This window comes from Eulemur rufifrons, chromosome 8 (genome assembly GCF_041146395.1).
Source record: "Eulemur rufifrons isolate Redbay chromosome 8, OSU_ERuf_1, whole genome shotgun sequence".
NCBI classification, from domain to species: Eukaryota; Metazoa; Chordata; class Mammalia; order Primates; family Lemuridae; genus Eulemur; species Eulemur rufifrons.
Window position 1 is genome coordinate 66463694 of NC_090990.1, and position 23569 is coordinate 66487262.

The 23569-nt window shown below is 38.2% G+C and overlaps 1 protein-coding gene across 1 annotated transcript in view; it reads right to left on the minus strand.

The window, feature by feature from the left end:
* The window catches only part of SSX2IP (SSX family member 2 interacting protein), a 40510-nt gene extending 17399 nt beyond the window's left edge, over positions 1 to 23111 (minus strand). The window contains exons 1-4 of the mRNA XM_069478142.1: positions 23003 to 23111; positions 6310 to 6441; positions 5556 to 5725; positions 4399 to 4611 (exon numbers count right to left, since the gene is read on the minus strand). Of these exons, the coding sequence (XP_069334243.1) occupies positions 4399 to 4611; positions 5556 to 5725; positions 6310 to 6352 (426 nt within the window). The 5' untranslated portion in view covers positions 6353 to 6441; positions 23003 to 23111. The remainder of the gene's footprint in view (positions 1 to 4398; positions 4612 to 5555; positions 5726 to 6309; positions 6442 to 23002) is intronic.
* Positions 23112 to 23569: the final 458 nt, after the last annotated feature.

Genomic DNA, 23569 nt, shown 5'->3' on the forward strand with positions numbered 1-23569 from the left:
CACGCCTAAGGTTTAAGTCTGTTATCCACCGTGATTTGATTTTTGTGAGAGGTGAAAGCTGTGGGTCCTGTTTCAGTCTTCTACAAGTGGCTAACCAATTCTCCCAGCACCATTTATTGAATAAGGATTCTTCTTTTCAATACTTTTAAACACTTCTACAGCACACTTTTGAGTATCTCCTCAGGTACAGCAACATCGTTATCCTTTGAGAGTTAATTTGGCTTTGAGAAAGAGCCAGACGTGATTCAGGGCTAAGTCTGAAGAAGACGGGTAACCAGGCAAAGTGGCAACACTTCAAGTCAGCGTGCGGACTACTGCACGACCCCATTTCTCCCTTGCGGGTGGCAAACACTGTGAAGGTATCTCCCACAGAGCAACGACAGCAACACCAGAATTGGCATACGATAAGATGCTGACTTTCAACTCATTCCACACATTTTCTGAGGAACTCTGCCACGTTCTGCATGATGCCACTCATTTGGAATATTTTTAAAAATAGTTCTCGTAACATTATAAAATATAAAAGCCAATCAAGTTATGTCATAACTCACCATAAATAATAACGTGAACAATTTCTGTAACAATAGGTCTCAAGAAGGCACAGAAAATTTAGTTTTATGTCAGAATTTTTGGCACCTTCCTTGGAGTGTGGAAAACTTCCTACCATGCCTCACCAGCTGGCATGGTTTAATGTAAAGGCACTGGCCAGTTGATAAGTGCCATAATCAGAGACTCGGTAATTATCAACACTTTGCCTGAACTCAACATCACCCCTGAAAATCTCACACCCCCCTCTTTCCTTTCTTATGTCAGTGAATCACACCACCATCACAGTAGCTTAAGATAGAGATCTGGACACTAGCTTAAATTCACGGCTCTCAGTCCCCAAATTCTATTTTTCATAAAATCCTACCCATTCTGCCCCCTAAATATTCCTCATATCTCACTTACTATCCCCATTGGTACTACCATAGCTCAATTCAAAACCTCGCAAAGGCCTGCTAACAGGCGTCCTTGTCACCAGGCTTTCTGAGCCCCCCCAACTCCATCCCAAATACAAATCCGCACTCCCCCTATAATTTCTCCACCCTACTGCCAGAACAGTATTTGCGTATCTTCCCGGGTGCTTCCTTGCTTCTGTACAGTGCCTTTCACGCCATCTGGGGCCTAGGCTCCAGCCTCACTCCATGCCATTCTTCATCATCCACCACTAACTCCAGCCCCTATCTGTGGTACCCTGAACGTACAATGCTCTCTCATGCCTCCATGCATTTATACAAGTTATATGATCTGCCTAAAATGCCTTTGCCAAAACTAGCAAATTTCTGTTTATTCTTCAAATCCCACATCAAGTGTTACCTCCCTGTAAAGCCTTCCCTTACCTCCTACACTAAGAACAATTAATGAAGGAAATAATTTTAGTTCAATGTGTCACCCTCCACTGGACTACAATCTCCTTATGAGCTCAGACTGGTGGGTTCCACTCATCTGTGAAACCCAGTGCCCAGCATATAAACACGTTTTGTTCAACAAATTGAACGAATCATATGCCATATCTAGAAACTTTTCAGGATAGATTAGCAACTTACCCCATTGAATACACATTTCAGTCCACAGTTGACCCAAAATACCAGATTCTGGCCCAGGTCAAATCCCAAATTATAAAACATTTTGGGAAATTAGTCTATGCTCTGGGTAGTCCTAATAAATGACCATTCCTTGAAGGAAAGGCTCAATAGCCCCAGATTACGAACATCATTATATAAGTAGTCACTAGTAACTTATAAGACACCTGGCCAAGGGTGCCCAGATATAAAAATACTGTCCTCTAGGTTTATACTCTGGATCACCCCAATCAATAAGACCTTCCACAGGTCTCTCTGACCTGGATTAAAGTACTAGCCACAACTTAACCTTTTTGTAAGCCTGGAGGTTACCAACTATCCCCTCCAGCCCACCACCGTTCCCCAGTCAGCCAAGACACACACTTGGATAATCTCTACCCCTTAGGCATATAAGATACAAAAAAACCTAAAGACATTAAAGAGAAAAAATACTGTTACCACTGCATACGAGCTAAGATGATGATGTAAGATAGCATTAGGCAGTGACAGGCTGGTAGTGACAGATGCTATCAAAGAGCTAAGATGGTCTCTAAATCAACCCCCAAATGTTTCTAGTGTTTGTACGTAGGCCAATCCTGTGCCACGTTTTTACAGAACACTTCCTACTATTGGAAATATTTTACAGAGGGGGAGCCTATTCTCTTCTAATGCTCAGAGATTCAAGATTCTGAGTGGGTTTTCTTGTGTGTTATCTGCTCTTGGAAGGCGAAGGGTGGGGAGAGGATATACACAAAGAAAAATAAGAGAAAGTAGAGGGGTATGAACCAGTAGGTGAAAAACTAAAAGGAAGCTGATTTTCTGAGACTATGCAAATGCACAGGTTTTGACCTTCACAAATAAGGAAACCCAATATAGAATAGTACATTCAGGAAAAACTTTGACTTGAATTACATATATATATTTTTTTCTTTTTTTTGAGACAAAGTCTCACTCTGTTGGCCAGGCTAGAGCGCCATGGCGTCAGTCTAGCTCACAGCAACCTCAAACTCCTGGGCTCAAGCAATCCTTTTGCCTCAGCCTCCTGAGTAGCTGGGACTACAGGCATGCGCCACCATGCCTGGCTAGTTTTTTCTGTATATATTTTTAGTTGTCCATATAAGTTCTTTCTATTTTTAGTAGAGACGGGGTCTCGCTCTTGCTCAGGCTGGTCTCGAACTCCTGAGCTCAAACGATCCACCCGCCTCGGCCTCTCAGAGTGCTAGGATTACAGGCATGAGCCACCACACCCAGCCTACATATATATTTTTTATTTCAAAAGACTTAAGAGGTACAAGTTGAATTCCGTTACAAGTACATATTGTATAGTGGTGAAATCTAGGCTTTAATTGTACCTATCACAGTGTATGGTGTACATTATACCCAATAGGTAATTTTTCATCCTTCACCCCTTCTTATGCTCCCCACCTTTTAAGCCTCCAGTGTCGATTATTGTACTTGTGTGTACTTATGTAGCCATAGCTTAGCTCCCACTTGTGAGAACATGCTGCATTTATTTTTCTGTTCCTGAGTTACTTCACTTAGGATAATGGCCTCCAGAGTTCCTTTCATCCAAGTTGCTGTACAAGACACTACACACTATTTCATTCTTTCTTATGGCTGAGTAGTACTCCATGGTGTACATATACCATATTTTCTTTATGCACGCATTAGTTGATGGGCACTTAGGTTGATTCCATATCTTTGTGATTCTGAACTATTCTGCAATAAACATATGAGTACAGGTATCTTTGATATAATGATTTCATTTCCTTTGAGTAGATACCCAGTAGTAGTGTGATTATAAGATTAAATGGTAGATCTACTTTTAGTTGGGAAATCTCCATACTAATTTCTATAGAGCTGTACTAATTTACATTCCCACCAATAGTGCATAAGCTTTCTATTTTCACTGCATCTGCATCAACATCTATTGTTTTTTGATTTTTTAATAATGGCCATACTAATCAGAGTAAGATAGTATCTCATTGTGATTTTTAACTTGCATTTCTCTGATCATTAGTGATGTTGAACATTTTTTTCATGTTTGTTGGCTCTTTGTATATTGGATTTATATTACATCCTTAATAATACATAACTATCATAAGTCCCTGCCATACCATGACTTTGAACACTTTGTTCCCTCTGCTCAAATATTTTTTTTTAAAAAAGGAAAACTAATAAGAAAGAAAAATAAAGCAAACAAACTAGAAACCAGCAATATTCTATATTTTAAGGCATCAGGTCAATGGCCTTGTGAAAAATACTTCCTTTTATCAGAGAAAAGCAAGTTTACCAAACCATTTTTTCTCTGGTCTTTTCTAGAGTCGCAGGGACTTGTAAGAATTAGACATTATCTGGCCTGCTTTCATTATTGAGTTTTAGCTCCTCTGGCCTGGATGCCTCAAGAAATTGTTCTTGGAATTAACTGGTGCAGCTTCTCACAATAAGACTTTTAAACGAAGTATCTACTTTATTAACCAAGATTGGATGGGGTGAGGAAATCCTTATTTTATTTCCCTCAGAGCATAAATATTTCCTAATCTAACCTTCTACAGATTCAGCAAGTCACTGAACAGTTCATAACACCGATGCCTTCAATATACTGTAGATATTAGGAAGCAGCATTAGTGATTTGCTCAAATCACACTAAAAGTTCATTTTAACTGACCAGTTTTTAAAAAAGCCGTAAAGCTTTAAAAAAAAAAACCCTAAAATTTGTTTGATAAACTCAATGAATATTTACAGTATTCAATTATATAATAATGGCACTGAAATACAGATAAGCAATTTGTACCTTAAGTTTTGTGTAGCAGTTCTGTAGATGGTCCATATCACTTCCCAATTTCAGATTCTGTGTTTCCACATTTTCCTGAGCTAGAAGGTTCTTCCGCTGAAGTACAAGTAGCTCGTTCATACAATTTAAAACAGCTACTATATTTAATTCTCTCTTTGTCTCTTTACCTTTGGATTCCTCATATAATGAAGGAAAACCAAAAGTAGTCAATTCCTGGTAGGAGAAAATGTGTTTTAAATGTTGGTTACTGTTGGAAAGATGTTGGTCAAAGGATACAAAATTTCAGATAGGAGGAATAAGTTCAATAGATCTATTGTACAACATGCTGACTACAGCTAATAACAATGTATTGTGTTCTTAAAATTGCTAACATTAATCCCTGTCGGGCAGATGTAGGGGGTGGGAGGGGATGGGTGTACACATACATAATGAGTGCGATGTGCACCATCTAGGGGATGGACACACTTGAAGCTCTGACTGGTGGGGGGAGAAGGGGAGAGGCAAGGGCAATACACATAACCTAAACTTTTGTACCCCCATAATATGCTGAAATAAAAAAAAATTTGCTAAGAGTAGACTTTGTGTTCTCCCCATAAAAAATAAGTATGTGAGGTAATACAATGTATACATATGTCAAAAATATCACATACATGATAAATTATATAACTTATCAATTAAAAATTAAATATAAATAAATAAGTTAATTTTTTTTTAAAAAGTTGGTTACTGGACAACTTAACAGAGAAACAAACACAAGACAGAGACTTTTGGTGAGAAAAAGAGAAAACTATTCTGAGACAGTTAATAGTAAATATCCCAAAGGACAAAGAATTAAGAGAAGTGGGCTCTTTTAGTCTTGGCTCTGCCATCTCCTGTGACCTGGTGCAAGGGACGTAAGTTTCTATGTCAATAAAATGAGGGTTGGACTCCTTGTGGAGGAGCCCCTGGGACAATGGAGAGGCCAAGGTCCTCCAAATGAAAAAGGCAACCTTGTGTATCTACACCAGATGGTCGGCAAGGTTCCCTGCAAATCCAGTATAAGTCTCAGGACACCACATAACAAAACTCTTGTATTTGACAAATGCTTTTCTTGTAACTTTGACACATTCTACTATATAACATGATTCATGCTATTGCTTTTTACAAAAACACATTACCTGATCAAGATATGAAATACTTTGTTCAATATTCTCTTCTGTGCAGAAGGCACTGAAAAAACTGTGCACATTTTTAGATAAAGGTATTGAAGAACATAGCACTTGCTGTGAGTATAAACTTGATGGAGACATCTTTGTTTCTGAGGTATATTGAGAGAGAGTTTTGCTTTCTGAAACAATCAATAAAAGGCATTTATATAATTTATAAAAATGCATGTAAAATAATCTCCATTACAGAAGATTTTGAATTATATATATATATTTTTAAATACTTTCAAATCAGGACAAAGCCATTTTTATATGAAAACTATACACTTTTTGCCAAAAAGATACAACTAAAGTGTTTTCAGCACGCATAAGTGACAATATACCTTAACTTACAGTACTTTAGGTTTATTAAAAAATAACACACAAAATCCACTTGTCAGTGCCACTGAAAATTTATATAATTAAAGGAATAAATTAGAGAAACATATTGAAGTAGCCACTGAATATATTTCAAATGCATAAAAATTTCCCTCAAAAATAAAACCAATCAAGTAACCTACTATCCATCCAAAGCATTTGACCCCACTGATTATGGCACATTCTCATCTCTCCCTGAAAATCTTACTAAAGATGAAAATTATGTATTTTATAACCATTTATGCCTCTAGTCACATCTTCAATATTTGCAGTACTTATTTTATATTTCCTTTGAAAAGTTCACCTTTATAATTACTGCTTTAGTTTACAATTATTTAGACTTAGTTACCTGAAGACAGACCTGGATCTGTAACAGTCATCCAATCTCCCATAGCAATCTCTAGAGCCAGGATACCTGAGGAACCAGTTCAGCAGCGAAACATTCAGTCCAGCTGCTGTCACTCTTCTATGTAGGCATCTCCTTAAAAAGCAAATTATAGAATAAAAGCACTAATTTAAAATATGAAAGCCAATATAAAACCAATGTGTAAGAATCAGTTGTATGTGTTTCAAAACAGAAGGATTTTGCAATATGCAAATCCCATGCACAGATACAGGACATGGCAGAGTTTAATAATTACATATAAAATAAAGTACGTAAGGATCAAGGTTAAAGGTTTCCCAAGTTCTACTGAAGCATCTGCATTACTTCATTACTAGATGCACAATCTAAGGTATAGCACTATACTAAGTAATATTTCTATATTATATCTTTCAAATAAAGTATAATTCTTATGTAGATAAGAAGATGAAAAACTTCTTCTTGGCCAGCATACCCACTTTTTTGTTAGTTTTTATCAACTATATTAGCAAATGTTTTCTTTTAAATTATAATTCCCAGTGTTGGCACAGATGTAGGGAAATGAATACTCCAGATTACACAATGATCTCCAGATTATATCAATTTATACTACAACCAGGCAATTTGGCAATATGCATCAAAAATCTTAAAAATATAAATGTGTTTTGATCCAGAAATTCCACTTCTAAAATGTTATCCTAATAAAATCATATGTATAAAGATTAATCTATAAATTATTCTTTATGATATAAAAAAACCAGAAATAACTTATATGTTCTACAGTAGAAGACTGGGTGGATAAATGATACATACAACAGAACACTGCGCATACTTTAAACACAATTATGTAGAATTAGGGTGCCTAACACACACCTAAAAGGCCAGAAATACAAATGAATGAAGTGGACCATGTATAAGACACCTTTTCTGTCTACCATTCATATTTTTACTTTTTTATAGAGATATTGGAAGAGAAGTATTTCTCCATCATAAGAAAAACAATTCAAATGAAATTATGACAACTGGCAATTAATTTCAAGGTCATGGACAGAAGGAAGAGGGGTGAAGACTACAGGCACACTGGGGAACACATGCCAACTGTTCACACAGGTACCACAAACTATGGCCAAAGAGAAAGCAGGTCCTATGTTGACAGATCTTTGAATTTTGTAAAAGATGTTGGAATTCTGGATTTTATGTGAAATCTCCCAAGTTTTAAATGTTAGAAGCTAACTTTAAAAAATTAAGCAAGTTATCCTGTGGGAGGGAGAATGGCTGGAGAGAGATATGAGAGCACCTTCTTGGGTACCAGAAATGTCCTACATGTTGATCTGGGAGACAGTTACATTGGTATTCACATTAACTCAATTCAAGTTGTATGCTTAAGATATGTGCACTTGACTGTAAGTTATAGCTCAGACAACATTATGTACTAAGCCAAATAAAATGTATCTTTGGGCCAGATCTGGACTGTGGATCAACAGTTCACACCCCTTGTTCTGAATATTTAAGATTGTGGGAAAATATTCACAATATAATGCTAAAGTTATATGAAAATTTCATTTATTCATTTCAAAAATATTAATTGAGCTCCTATGATGTGCCAAACACATTCTTCCAGGCACAGGGGAGGCCGTGCTCTCAAGAAGTTCACATTCTGATGGGGGTAGAAATAGATAACAAACAAGCAAGCAATAAATTAAATTAACATGACACTCAAGAGAGAAAAGAGCTGTAAAGAAAATAACATGATAATATGAGAAAGCCTTATGGTTGTGGGTCTCTTGATTAGTTAGGGACAGCTACACTGAGATTTGAATGGAGACCTAAATGACAGACAGACACAAGATAATCAATGACCTGAGCCACTACGGTAGAGGAAACAGCAGGTACGAAGACCTAAGATGGACAAGAACTTGTAAAGTATGAAAAACATAAAAGAAGGCCGCTGTATCTGAAGTACAGTAAGCAAGGCTTGAGGGCAAGATGTTGGATATCCTCTGCAATGAAAAGTTATTGAAAGGTTTCCTGCCTATAGGCAGGAGAGTAAGATGATTTCCTTCATGCTTTAAGAAAGACCACTTTGGCTACTTTCTGAGTAGATTGCAGGTGGATGATAATAAAGGCTGGACGGAAATCTGGAGGCCACCGCAATGGTCCAGGCAAGACGACCAGTGTTACACTACAGTTCTAAAAGTGGAAGCAGAAACAGGTGGGTGAATTAGGGATGTGTTCTGGAGACAGAGCCTTCAGGACTCCAAGATGGATTGAAATGGGGGCACAAGAGAAATCAAGGATGATTTCTAGGTCATAGAGCAGCATGTAATATATACTAATATAGATGATGTTATGTGTTATGCTGTCTCTCTCTCTCTCTCTCATACACACACACACACACACACACACACACACACGGTTATCCAGTCTGGCACTGATTTTTTGCCATTTTTCTATCCATGTGTTTTGGTAAGGGAGGACACCCTAAGTATTTTGCGCTTCCCGTTGTCCTTAAATGGGTGCCTTCAGCAACAGGACAAGGAGGATAAAGGTTGAGTCTGCACCAAGTAAGAAACTGACCTTCCTTTTGGCTTTCAGAGATCGTTGCTGTTAGTAAAACAGGATCCAAGGACAATAAACCCACCTAAAGCAGCTCTGCTTTGGGTAAATTCTTAACCTCTCTGAGCCCTAGTTGCCTCACTGATAAATTACCATAATAACAATACTTCTAAATATCCCCTGAGCATTAAGTGAGATAATGCATAAAGTACTTAGCTTCACATAGGGGACACACATAATTAATGTTAGTCGTCATCATCATCATCTAGACACAGAGCTGTTTGGTATAAATGACAGGATTCTAAAACCTGTAACAAAACGCACCATTGCTCTTAATAAAAGTTGAACACAGATCCTTAGAGACAGACATCCTTATAAAAACACATTAGGCAGTGGGCTAATGTTTTGTAATCAATAGGTTGTGGGGAGGAACAAGATCAGAAGAACACAGTAATAGGCATTTTCCAAGTCCTTTTAGTTCTTTTGTTAAAATATTTGTAAATAAGACACAATAGTGCACCAAGTGTCCTTTCTCCTCATACAGAAAGATCAAACACCAAAATGTGCCCATTACATACCCATTCTTTAAAACTGTAATTTAAGTCAGTTATTCTTTCTCTGTGAATTTAGCACTTCAAAGTCCACTGGCTTAGACAGTGAATTGTTTCCTGTCCTAGTAATGACAAAAACAAACAAAATCTGTAAAATATTAAGGACTAGTTGAATGTTCACAATGAAAACCAAAACTCCATTTTGAAGTCCTATGAAACAAAGAACTTACCAACAGTATATGATCTCACACAATCTAAAAGTTTCCATGAATCCTCTTCTGTTTAATGATGCACCAAATTACACACTATGAAACTTGTGATAAAAGAGTTACCCAACCAGTTTTTCTAAGAAAGGAGACTTAAGACTCTCTCATCAATACATTTCCTAAAACCAAGAGACTAACTTAAGCAAAGTATTATATTCTAGCTGAATCATAGCTAAAATTCCATTGTGGAAGGTTGCAAAGTGGTTTTTTTTTTTTTAATGAAGATGTTAATAAATCAATGTTAAATTAAAAGCAGAAGAAAAACGTTAACAGAAGCATCTCTGCTTTGCGTAAATCTATTAAAATACTATCACAAGCTCATTTCAACTTGAAAGGTTCAAATGCAGCCAAGAAGGACTCTATTACAAACCTGGTTCCAGAACATAGGTTCATATTAATCAAGTCATAGCAAACCATTATATATAGTGGACATGACTATCCATGATAAGTCATATAAGAATAAACTTAGTTATACTCAAATTGTTACTATAGTTTCATTAGGAGGAAAAAAGTTAACAATGAATCATGCTTTGGTTCAAGTAATCTGTAACCTAAAATTCTCTATATATACCATTGGTTAGGGTAGCTGCCATATTTCAAGATAGATCAAATTCACAAGTGAATTTTATGAGCAAAACTTGAAGATTAAAGAATTTAAATATCTTGTAAAAGCCATTTCATTCATCTAGGATTGTTGGGAAACAGCCTTGAAATACATCAAAACAAGGGGAAAAAATCTATAAAGTAATTTGCAAATAAGAATTCCTTCTCCCATTCTCAACATCACAGATAGTTTTGTTCACTACTACTAGGTGAACATGTACATAGCCATCTAATAAACTTCCTTGCTCTAAGTATTTCTCAATATAGATTCCAGTCAAGAAGTCTTCATGTTGTAATAGAAAATCTCACTAATTGCAGTAAAATTGCAATAATTTCAGTAAAAATGTTATCTTACCACTTTGGAAGTAGTAAGTACTTTTGAACTGCTTTGTCTTCCCTGTATGTTGCTACGGCTTCCAAAGTACCAATGCCATATACGTCAAGTATAAAATAAGCAAGGGTACTCTAGTCTTTTCTGGGTAAAATGATAATATAGAGTTCAAGATTATCTAGTAGCATTTTCAAGGTTAGAATCCAGACAGAATACTGTTAAGTACTGAGACATTTGACCTTAATAGAATTATATCCTTTCTGAAAGAAAATGAAGATATTAAATTTCATAAATCTATCATTTCTCACGTCAAGGTTTTTCTGTATTACAGACAGGAAACTAGAGATCTGAAAGGTCAACAGGATTACCCAAGGTCACATTTCTAATTGGCTGTGAAGCCAGAACACAAATCTCAGTTTTCAAAACTCTGTGTTCTTTTCATTCTATCACCACTCAACCTTTCAACACCGTACATGTAAATAGATCAATCTCTCTCCATATATCTATCTATCTATCTATCTATAGACAGAGAGAGAGATTGCAATTGAAAGTAGAATATAATCAAAAAGATTTCTATCAAGTTTCTTTAAAAGATTGAGTTTCCGTAATCCAGTTTAAATGATTCAATTTACAGCATACAATTCTTACTGGAACTTACGTACTAATTAAATGGAAGCAAAACTGTAAAATTTATCTCTGCTTGGCACAAACAATAGCTTTGTTCTCATTTATAAATAATTTTCTACCCTAGAGTAAATATTAATTCAACATTGAAACTAAGTGTATAGACCTTTACCAAAAACATTTTTGGTTCTGGTTAATTATACCTGTTTTTTTCCATCAGAAAAGTTCCTTGGCTTCTACCCCAAAGACTCAGACGTATTCAGCACACACCAGTAACTTGCAGACCCTTGGGTTAGGCAACCTCTAAGATGGCTCCTAGTTATTCCTGTCTCCTGGTACACACACCCTTGGGTCATTCTGTTCCTTGAGTATGGGCTAGGTTTAGTGACTAGCTTCTAACAGCAGTGGCTTCCATTTAGGGACATCCTTCACTTGCTGTCTCTCAGCTACCTCTTCCTGGGGGAAGGCAAACTATCATGTGGTAAGTAGACCCAAGAGAGGCCAATGTGGCAAGGATGTCCATCTGTGGCCAACAGGACCTGAGGCCTGCCAAGAGCAATATAAGTGAGTTTGGAAGTAGATCTTACCTTAGTCAAACCTTGAGACGACTGCAGCCCTGGCCCACACCCCGATGGCAGCCTAGTGACAGACCTTGAGCCAGAGGCACCCAGATAAGCTGTGCCCAGATTCCTGACTCACAGATATTATAAGATAATAAATGCTAGTTGTTTTAAGCTGCTAGATTTTGGAGTACTTTGTTAAGCAACAATAGATAATACAAGTTTAAAACATATATATATAAAAAATTGAGTCCTTTCTAAAACTTAATGACTTCATAATTTACTGAAACGTAACTAAAAACGATACCATACACACTAGAAACGCAATTGATCAGGTTTCTTACAATGATATTATCCAGTATTACAATCAATCATTCCATATTATTATGGTTAGATGCCTCCTCCACTAGTTTATGCATTTCTAGAGGGGCAGGGAATATATTCATCACTGTAGCCAACAGTTCCTGAAATATAGCAGGTGCTCAGTAAATGTTTATAAAATGAACTGAGTCCCACATATGGCACGCTCACTTCAGCCTCTGTGCCTGCACCTGTGCTTTCTTCCTGCACCTATGCCACTAGCAGAGCTCTGCCCCCACCATCCTCTCCACGGAGCCTTCTCCAACTACTCCAACCCACAAAAATTCTATTCTCTAAGCCCTCCAGACACTTAACTGGTCTGTTTCATCTCCTCCAGCAACACTCTTTAAGTACCGCGCCTTTTACATTTCTGTATCCCCTCCCACTAATCTTAACAGATGGAATAATCAATGAATATTGAAGTCAATAATTGAAAACAAATTAGCATGTTCATTTTAGCAGGTGAAAGTGGATAACGGAAAACAGCAATGGAAAAAAGGTGCAAAAGATGAGTCAATACTTCAGAGAAAACTATTAGTCTTGATTGCTATTTCTCTTGTCCTCTTCACCGCCAAGTCTCTGTACATCCACAGACTGAAAGAGTGCTTAGCAGAAACACAGTATTTTGTTTGCAAGATTTCCTTCACGCAGTACACTATTTTAATTGTTCTTTTCAAGTCCACTTGAAATTCCCAACTTGTGAAGGTGCAACTGTCTACTAATCAGAATTCCAAAACAAATTTCAGTCAAGTGTTAGAAAATAATAGCTTTCCATTATACAGCAACATAGTAACTTTATACCATCTGGGCTTCTAAATGTGGCACAGAATTTTTCACAAATAGCTAACTAAATTCTTTGCTAAAATCTCACAAAGTTAGAGTTACCAAATTGTTGAGTTGAGAAAATTGTTATTAAATAAAAGTCTTTAAACATTAGTCCTATTTTATAAATTCAGTCATAAAACCATTCTACTTTAAACAGATGTTATAATATTACTCTCAAAAACTAAATATATTATGACTTATTAAAACAGTAATACCACCTTCTACTATAATTTTTTTCCAAGGGAAACTACGGCTTTTAATTCCATTACAAATACCTTTGCTACCTTAAACAAAATCATTCAGGTGTGCATATCAGTACAGAAATACACTAAATTCAACCTCTTAGAAGATCTACTTTTCACAAATTTAAAATTTAAATTATTTCATCTGAGTGGTGTAATTTAATAATATGTTTTCCACAGAAATAAACTGTTCCTCATAAATTAAATTTTTATATATGAATGGCTGAAACTCAAAGCTTGGTAGTAACAATGTGCCTTCTTGTGGAATGTGTAGCCAGTAGAAGGATTTATAGCTGGGGAGATGGTGCAAATAACACAGAGGCTATGGGGTCATAGCCTAAGTCACCTATTGCAAGACCATCTCTTAGAGTTGGTTTCCTCACCTGTAAAATGAGATCTACTCCTTGGGGTTGTTGTGGGTATTTAAACACATATGCTAGGCACTGTTCTAAATGCTTTACATATATCACAAAGTCAGTCCTTATAACAACCCTATGTGTTATCATATTAGGTTTTTTTTTTTTCTTTTACAGATAAGGAAATTGAGGTAGAGAGGTTAGGTAATTTGCCCAAGGTCAGAGAGCTAGCCAGTGGCAGAGCCAGGATTCCAACGCCCCACCACCACCCTGACCCAGACAGGACTAATGCATTGCTGCTTCAGTGGGTGAGGGGCTCAGGAAGCAGTACCTCCTCCTAATCCTCCTTTAAAGACAGGAAAAGCTGGGACTCTAAATCATGTCTCCCTATTGGGCAAAGATTGTATAAAATAGTGTGACCATACAAATTATGGTAAAATATTTCATATGTAATGCTTTGCTTTGAGGGATATAATCTTAATGAAGCTCTTAGTCAAAACTTGCCATTAGAAAGCTACTCTCTCAGCTTAGGGAGCTATATGCTGTACTTTAAATTCATTATATACCCTTGAACCTAGTATTGCTGCAGTACGAGAAACAGTATGGTATAATAGGTAAAAGCACAGGATCTAAAGTCAGACCATCTGGTTTCAAACCCCGGTTCCCCCACGTACACACTAAGTGATCTTGAACATAAATCTCTGGGCCTCATTTTCCTCATCTGTAAAAGGAGAGTAAAAAGTCTTTACCTCAAAAACCTATTATGTAGTTAAACAGCAAGCTTAGTTATTACATTTATTTAATAATTTTATTAAATGAGCTTATGCATGTAAAGGGCTAAAATAAGGTCTTGGGCACACGGTAAGTGCTTGACAAATGGTAATTATTAACTATTTTACTCTTGAAAAGGTTTCCATATTTTGTTAAATAATAAAGTTGCAAAACAGTATCTAACATGATATTATTTGGTCTTTTAAAAAAACTAAATGTGAGGATATATGTATAGATATAAATCCTGCTCTATAAAGATAAGTTTGTGTAAGAATAGAGAAAACTGGAAGGAAAGACCAACCTAGAAGTAGAAAGGGGAAATGCAAGGGCAGGACTTCCCTTCCCTTCTTTTGTACTTTTGCACACAAAAGGGGTATTATGAGTAATTTTTACTTTTTTGTGTCTTCCAAATTTTCTATAAGTGAATGTGTTTTCATATAGAGGGGAAAAAAATCATGTTTTAAAAAGCAATCACAGTATCCAAAGAATGGAAAAACAAGCACCCCATGTACTCACCATCAAATTGGTTTTAACTGATCAACACTTAAGTGCACATATAGTAATAACATTAATCGGGTGTTGGGCAGATGGGAGCGGGGAGGGGATGGGTATATACACACACGAGTGCAGTGCGCACCGTCTGGGGGATGGACACGCTTGAAGCTCTGACTCGGATGGGGCAAGGGCAATATACATAACCTAAACATTTGTACTCCCATAATATACTAAAAGAAAACAAAAAGCAACCACAGTGATGACAGGCAGAGACAATGGAGATGAACAGTGCCCTCTTTTCCCACCAAAAACTAATGGTAGAATGGCATGAGTGATAAAAAAATATTTAAATATTTCTCGATTAATCAATTAATCCACAGTATCTTAACACAAAAGGCAAGCAGCCCTGCTAGGCAAAACCTGGTTAGAAAATTACACAAATGTCCTAGAGTTATTCAGATGATCAATTATGTAAGGGGAACAAGAACTTTACCAGAGGTCAGAAGTTAACAGTTTTACAGGGCAATTAGAGCAGTGTACAAAAATTTGAAATGTAAATCTTTCCACTAATCAATTATACTTCTAGGAATACAAGAAAGCAAGCATAACATACAACATTGTTGACTGTAGCATTATTTGTAAAGACAAGAAACTAGAGATAATCTTACTATCCATCACAAACAGATAAAAATCAATACATATAGTACTGCCAGAAGAAGGGCTTCTCTGGGATTATGAAAGATTCCATGCACATATAGCATGAAAAAAGAAGCTACAGGTTAATAAGAATAGTATGACCACCATTTTCTGTTAAATCAAATTATCTCTATACATTTAGGAGAAAGGTCTAGAAAAGTTATACATCGTTACAAATGACATTCCTGGGGATGGGATGATTGGGTGTAGGGAGGGGTGGAAGACCAAGACTTTTACTTCTTCCATAGGACACCTTTATATAACCTGAATGTTTTAGGAGCATGTATTAGTCTGTAAAAATTTTTAGAGGCAGGGCATTTAAGCAGTTAAATGAGATAATTTAGTTTAATCCTAGAGAATCGCACCCGTGCCCTTGAGTGGAAATCTCAGCTCAGACAAATGACAAACTCCACACTTCACTCCACATACGCATGCATACTCTTGAACAAGGGTAATGCCATCTTCACAGTGATGCCCTGCTACATCAGGGAATGTCTACAGGGACATCTGGGGGAATCTGGCCCATCGGGGAGACAGGGAACAGAAACACAGAAGCCGGACTTTCCCCCAACTGTTGTGAACTGTGTTATTTCCAGTGCCTTCAGTAAACATTGTTAGCACTTCATTAATTATTTCAGGAGCCAAGCCACTACTCCGTGATTTCCAGTGCACACGTAGGAATAGCAGCAATCATATTCTTATGAGAGTTATTAAATTAAAAAAAGAAAAAAAAAGAAGCACTATTTAAAAGTCTATCTTACCTTTTAAGGTTAAAAGTCAGCTAAGAAGGCCAAATCAACTTCAAAATTCCTATTTATTGATATTTCCTTCCTCAAATAATGAAGTGGTAACAATATTTACTGAAGACACTGTAAATAACAAACCAAACATAATTCATGAATCTGCTAATAGTTTTTTCAATGATTTAGCCCAAATTCAATCATTGGGTATAGTTCTCAACATGTGGTCCCTGGACTGGCAGCATCAACATCACCTGGGAACTTGTTAAAAATGCAAATTCTTAAATTCTACTCTAGACCTACAGATTCAGAAACTCTGAGGATGGAAACATCAGTGTTTTGACAGAACCTCCATGTGATTCTGACACAAAGTTTGAGAATCACTACTGTATTCTATAGAATGTGGCTCAGTATAAATTAGTATTCTATTTATGCAGTTTAGATTACAGAATACCAAAAAGGAATTCTTACCTAAGAGTCCTACAAAATGGATTCCAGGGATAATGTAAAAGTGTTCTAAAGTACTAAATGAAGGTTGAAAACATTAATAAAAGTCCAAGGGAACGCCTGGCTAAGCAAGCTTATTAAACCTCAGAGGGCTGGGGGAACTTTTGAAAAACAGTGTATCACTTGAACATTGAAATACCCTGTTCATCTACTCTACAACCCAGCAAGTCCACGCCTAGGTAAAACCCAAGAGAAATTTTTGCATATGTATGTCAGGAGGAGTGTATATAAACTGCAGCATTCTTCACAGTAGCAGAGTAGCACCAGAGCATAACCCTGGAAACAACTCAAATAAATGCTCACCAACGGGATAATGGATAAAGTGTGGCATATTCACAAAATGACATATTATGCAACAATCAGAAAACTTCAGTGACACATAATATAGATGAATTTCAGTATTATAAAGAGAAAAAAGTTTCAGAAGATAGGGCATGTAACACAAATAGTTTTAATTGTGCATGTTGAAAACTTATAGATGCAATAAAACTATATTTTAAAAGATACCGAGGGAATGATGAATATAGGATTCAGTAAACAGTTGCCTCAGGGAGGAAAGTAGGAAAAAGGGATGAAGGAGCCCATATGGTTCCAAAGAGGTCGACAAGGTCCTAGCTTTATGTTTGATGGTGCATGTTACATTACTAAAACTAAATAAATGGTTAACCAATTAAAAGTTTTATGAGCCAAGAAATATAAACTAATTTAATTCTTTGCATTTTAAGTTCCTTTAAAAAAAATTTTAAAAATATATACCATTCTTCTAATATTTCAAACAATTCTAAATTCTACCCAGTTTGGCTGTTGAGGCACCAGGAGCCCTGGGTCCTCAGCCTTACTTTCATCTCAGGGGTTAAAATGTTTTGGGTCACAAAACCAAAGCCAATTACCCTCTCCCCTTAGAAGTACCAACACAGGCAGTTTGGGCTATAATTTCAGAGGATCTATGAAGTCATCCATTTGCAAAGGATCCATGGACTCGGAGTTAAGAATTCATATACTAGCTCATTGTGTGAAACTGTAGGAAAGAAGACGATGAACTCTGAGGCCCTGCTGCATGCCACATGTGGCGCATCAGCTATGTCATTTAATCCTTACAATGGCCCTAGGAAGGAGAAGACACAACACTATTTCACTGGTGGAAGAAACTCAGGTGAGAGATTAGGTAACTTACTCACAGTTACAAACCTGGAAGGTAGGAGTAAAAACGCAGCTATTTAACTTGGAAGGTAAGACTAAAAACTAGCTATTTATGATTCCAACACTTCACAGACCCTGGCTTCCTCAATAACTATCCTGAACAAATGATATAAACTCTCTAAGCTTATCTGATTATAAAATAGCATGGCTGGCCGGGCGTGGTGGCTCACGCCTGTAATCCTAGCACTCTGGAAGGCCGAGGCGGGAGGGTCCCTCAAGGTCAGGAGTTCGAGACCAGCCTGAGCAAGAATAGGACCCCATCTCTACTAAAAATAGAAAGAAATTAGCTGGACAACTAAAAACACATATAGAAAAAAAAATTAGCCAGGCATGGTGGCACATGCCTGTAGTCTCAGCTACACGGGAGGCTGAGGCAGGAGGATCACTTGAGCCCAGGAGTTTGAGGTTGCTGTGAGCTAGGCTGATGCCATGGCACTCTAGCCAAGGCAACAGAATGAGACTCCACCTCAAAAAAAAAAAAAAAAAAAAAAAAGTAGCATGGCTGAAGACGGCCTGTAGTTACAGATGATTTCTAAGATACTGTCTTGCTTTTATACTTTAGATCATATGTAGAGGAATATTCCTAAAATTTGGATATAGAATAGAAAGAATAATATTGAAAGTGCCATTTTTTAGACAGGAAAGCATAACCAGATTACAATTAACTAGCAAAAGACAAACTCAAGACAGACAAAAAGTATATGCAATGGCTAGTACCCATCTTGAATTATAAGTATCTACTGGTCACTCATTAGACTCTGTATATGATTTCAAAATCATATATAGTTCTACAATTCTTTTAGAACAATTTAGAGCAATCTTTTAGAACAAGTTCTACAATTCTTTTTCTACCAAACTCCTTCAAACTTGATGTTTCCAAAATAAATTCCATTTGTAGCACCCTGGCATAAAAATATTTTTTCAGCACTCACTGTATGCCAAGAACTATATGATAAGTAATTTTTAAAACACCTTTTTGCTTTTCATCCCTAATTTCTTTTTTACCAAAAGCATCCACTACTTTTATAATATGAAAAAATATTTAAAGAGATATTATTGCAAACTGGTCAATTACTGGACTGGGGTTGGCTAGCCAATTCAGCGTGACAAGGAGGATGGTGAAGAAGAGATATATACTTCAGAAGATGGACCGACAGAACAGGGTGACAAGTATATAAAAGAGGCATTTATTCTCTCATGTAATAACCTGCCTTTAGTACTAGACAGATAATAGTGTCATTTAGACAAACAGAACAGAGAAGTAAGGTTAACAAAACTGGGTTTGAGTAAACGTGTGGAGGTGATGAGTTCAGTGTAGAACTTACTGGGTTTAGAGGTGCCCTCATGAGACATTCAAACAGGGCCTGGAGACAAAAAGGCACCAGAGTAGATTTAGGAGTCATCAGCATCTATGTGGTAGTTGAATCCATAAAGAAAAAAGGGCAGCAGAAAGAACCCCGAAGATCAACATTAGTGAGTGGAAGAGACTGAGACAGAGGGGATAAAAACAGAACGGGGAAATGGGCTTCAGGAAAGCCAAGGGAAAAGAGAGTTTTGAGTAAGAGAGGGTGACAAACAGCAGCAAATGCCACAGAATGGATAGGTTTTGAATACAAAAATGTGTTGAAATTGGCAATTAGTGACTTTAGGACAAAGCTGAGGGGTAAAAATGGAAATCAGATTCCAGAAAGGTGATCAACAAATAAGAAAAGGAAATAACAAAGATTATTTGTTCAAGAAGCCTAATTTAACAGAATGTGTTTGCTTCTCTGGATATAGAAGAAGCTTTATTGGATGCTCAGGGATAGATCCACCACTGACTCAAAAAAAAGTCTGGTCTTTAAGTCTGTTCTTACTCAATTACAGCATTTTTATACCAAATAGAAATATTAAGTACTCAAGTACAAGCTATTTGTCCAGAATTGTCCTGGATACTAAAACATTAATATTTATCTAAACATCACACTGTGAAGCAGGTATTATTACCATCCCTCACAAGTGAGAGAACTAAGGTACAAGGTCACATAGTTAGTAGTGTGGTAGGTCAAACTGAAAATCTGACTCAAGGAAATATGAGGGAAGGAAGGAAACGTGTGTGACAGAAGTTAACAGTTGAGAACTGTGGATAGTTAAGATTGTTCTGATTGTTTAACTGGTTGCAGTTTAATTTCTATTTAAGAATTTATTTTTCTTAATTTGAAAGACAATTTGTCTTCTCTCATCTCAGAATCCTACATTGTTAGAACCTGACATTTTTATACCTATTATGACACTCAGATTCTACACTGCATTATAATTGTGTTATTTCTCCTACTGAATTGCGGATTGCTTGAAAATGGGGCTGTACCTTATTTATCTTTGCATCTCTAGTCCTCTAGTCTTTAAAGTAGAAGATATTCAACCAGGGTTTGTTGTATGAATAATTATTTCAGCTTTTCTAAAGTTTCTGGGGGCTTCATTCAAATATTTTTCAAGTCTAACTGCTGTGTAGGGCTGCTGTCTTTCAGATATTACTTGGGTTGTTTACGTTCAGGGCACTTTTGGATCACTCAAATTACTGATTTCGGTGGATATCCTATATATTTCCCCTAAATAAAACCTTTTAAAAGTTCCTACCATCTGCTGGTCAACGTTCATAGCACCACCCTCCAATTTTATCACTAATGTAACCCACCCAGGTCCAACTCTATGAAACCACCTGTAATTCCTAATTCCTCTCAACTGAATGTTCTGCAGAATGCACCAGCTGCCTGGTGAACTGCTCCTCTGTCAAGACACAGCTGAAATCCTCTTTTCTAAAGCCTTCCCTTATTTTCCTTTTTTTTTTTTTTGGCTCTCTCCCTTACTACACTGTAAATTTCCTAAATACAAATTTCTCAAGCCAATACTCATCCTTTTATCCTCAGGTCTAGCAAGCAGCAGCTTACTAAGTGTTTAATAAACGTTTATTAAAAGAATAAATTATTAAAGCATAATTCAGTAAATCTGTTGGTACTATATAAAATAACATTGACCCACCATCAAAAGGCACAATTCTAGGTTGTTTCCCATTACCAATAATGAATGGTGCACTTCTCTAGCTCATCCCATGAACTCAAGAATTCAAGATAACTTGTACCTTCATTACCAGCTGATCATATCATTGCCAAAGACACAAAACAAACCCACATACTATCAAAACCTCTTTGTGTCATGAGAAAATCATGAAATCAATCAGGCATGTTCATAGTTACTGTGAAAGATATGAAAAAACTTTAAAAGCTTTGAAATTGTTCCAATTTAAACATGTGAAATGAATTAAAAACACAATTCTGGGGCAGTGTCTTTTCATCTTATCTCTAGGTGCATACTACACACAAGGCACTCAAATGTCTACTTTTATAAAACCTGTACCATAGCTAGCTTTGGCAAAAGAGTAGACTATGTCAGGTTTTAGGAGATAGATCCCAAGTATAGAACTTCATGTTGTGATGAACTTAAAGCCTTTGGCAAACAATGTGAATAGTAACATTTCAGTTTTCTCATATATCTGCCTCAGCCTGCTTAGAACATAATGTGCTTTAACAAGTCTTGTCACAAGGCACAATGTGTTATGAGGAGATCTTCACATTTCATCCTAGAATAACTAAGTCTTTGCAATTATCTTCAAGCTTCTTCACCCATGTTACTTAATCTAAAGGCTTTTTATCTTCACTGTACAGATGGGGAAAGAGAAGGGAAGAAAGGGTATAAAATGACTTGGCTGAAAAGGCCCAGCCAGGCACTAAAAGAGCCTTCATTTTAACTATCAGTGCCTACTACTCTTCTCAAGGAACCATTTTGTTTGAGAAACTTTCATTGACAGCAGGCAGAACAGAATGTCAAATTAGCTATTAGCTTTTCTTTCTTGTTTAGTTTGCATAAATAGCCTAAATTTCCTACACCTATAGGATAGGGTCGGATAAAAGATTTACTAGAGTAAGTTGTGCCAACTGGATCCAAGTTCATAACTCTACCTCTAACTTCTAAATTTCAAGATAGCTTGACCTAAACTTTAAAGGCATGTCTTTTCTTTCCAGATCTCTAATTCTTTGCAAATTTTATTCAGTCTCCTAAATGTGTCAAGTCATACAGACTTTTCCAGTTCCAGATCAAATTATAAGGCTGCCAGAATTTTCTTCTACCCCACAGTCAGTCAGCCAATCCCTCCCGAGCCATGAAGGGTTCCATGGCATCCATCATTCACAGCCAACTCTAGACCCGGACTCTAATTTGAATCGCTAGGGGAGTCCAGCAATTTCAAAGTTCAAGAAGCCCCCACCCTTACACTCTGAACCATCCTCTCAGAAGTGCCTCTTCTAATCCTTAACTTATTACAGGGTCCAGAAAAAGGAAATCTCAATTCTCTCAGATTCAACAAGAACTTTATCAGCGTTCCTGGTGATGACAGTTTGGCATTCGCAACTATGGACCTGAAATGGCCCATAATCTAAAGATTCCCGTATTGTACGTGCTGAAAGCAAATTATTTAGCAGATTTCTTTAGGCCCAAGTGATCTGCCTAATTGGGCGTTTAGCACAGGCTCAAAAGGGGTGCAGGGAGCTCACAATCTGGCTTACTGTAGTTGACTACACAATTCTAATCCAAAGTATTTTCACACATGCCTGCCTCTTGGATGATGTAAATTCTTCTCCTAGACTTTTAACTAGACCACCATCGGGGTCCTCTTCCCCTGCAGCGGTCAAGGGCCGCTCAGTAACTCATTCTAACGACTGCCTCTTGCCACTGGCACTAACAAATCGCCCAACACCGCATGCCCCAACAGCCTTTGCTAAAGAGGCACTGCAGACCCACACTGGCCATGCCCGCCTCCCCCATGTCTCCGCGTCCCTCGTCATCCCACGCCAGGCGTCACCCTCGCTCTATCCCGGAGAGGGTCTGGGGCTCCCTGGGCCGGAGCCCTCCCGTGGGCGCAGCGCCACGAACACCAGCGGGAGCCCTCCGCGAGCTGGCACCTACCTCCCACCTCCTGCTGCAGGCGCGGCCCGGGTCAACGCACGCCCGCAGCGCCAACGGCCCCAACGGCGTGCAGAGCCTCCCGCCGAGAAGCGGGGCGCCGAGCCAGGTGCCGGCGCTCACCTCAGCGCCCGCCCCCCGCCGGCGCCCACCCCCCGCCCGCCGGCCCCGCTCGCCCCTTCCCGGCCGGGCGCGTCACAATCCCCGCCGCGGAGCGAAACTGCTCACCGTCACGGCCCCCGGGAGCGGCGGGGAGTCACCGCTGGGCGTCCTAGTCCGGCTCCCGCAGCCCCGAGGGCCCGCACAGGCGCGGCGGGACGCAGCGCCTCGCGCCGGCGGCCCCTCCTCCGCCGCGGGCTCCCGCCTTCCCCGCCCCCGGCCCGGCTCCGCCCCGCCCCTCCCGGCCGCCTCCCGGCCTCGGCAGGTTCCCACCCCGCCCCCGCGCGCAGGCGCCGCAGGCCCAGCCGCCTCCCATTGGCTCCGCTAGTTGCTAGGCGATGAACAACCGCGGCCTGCATTGGTCGGGTGGGGGCCTGCGGAGTCTCCTCCTCACCTCCAAAAAAACCCGGA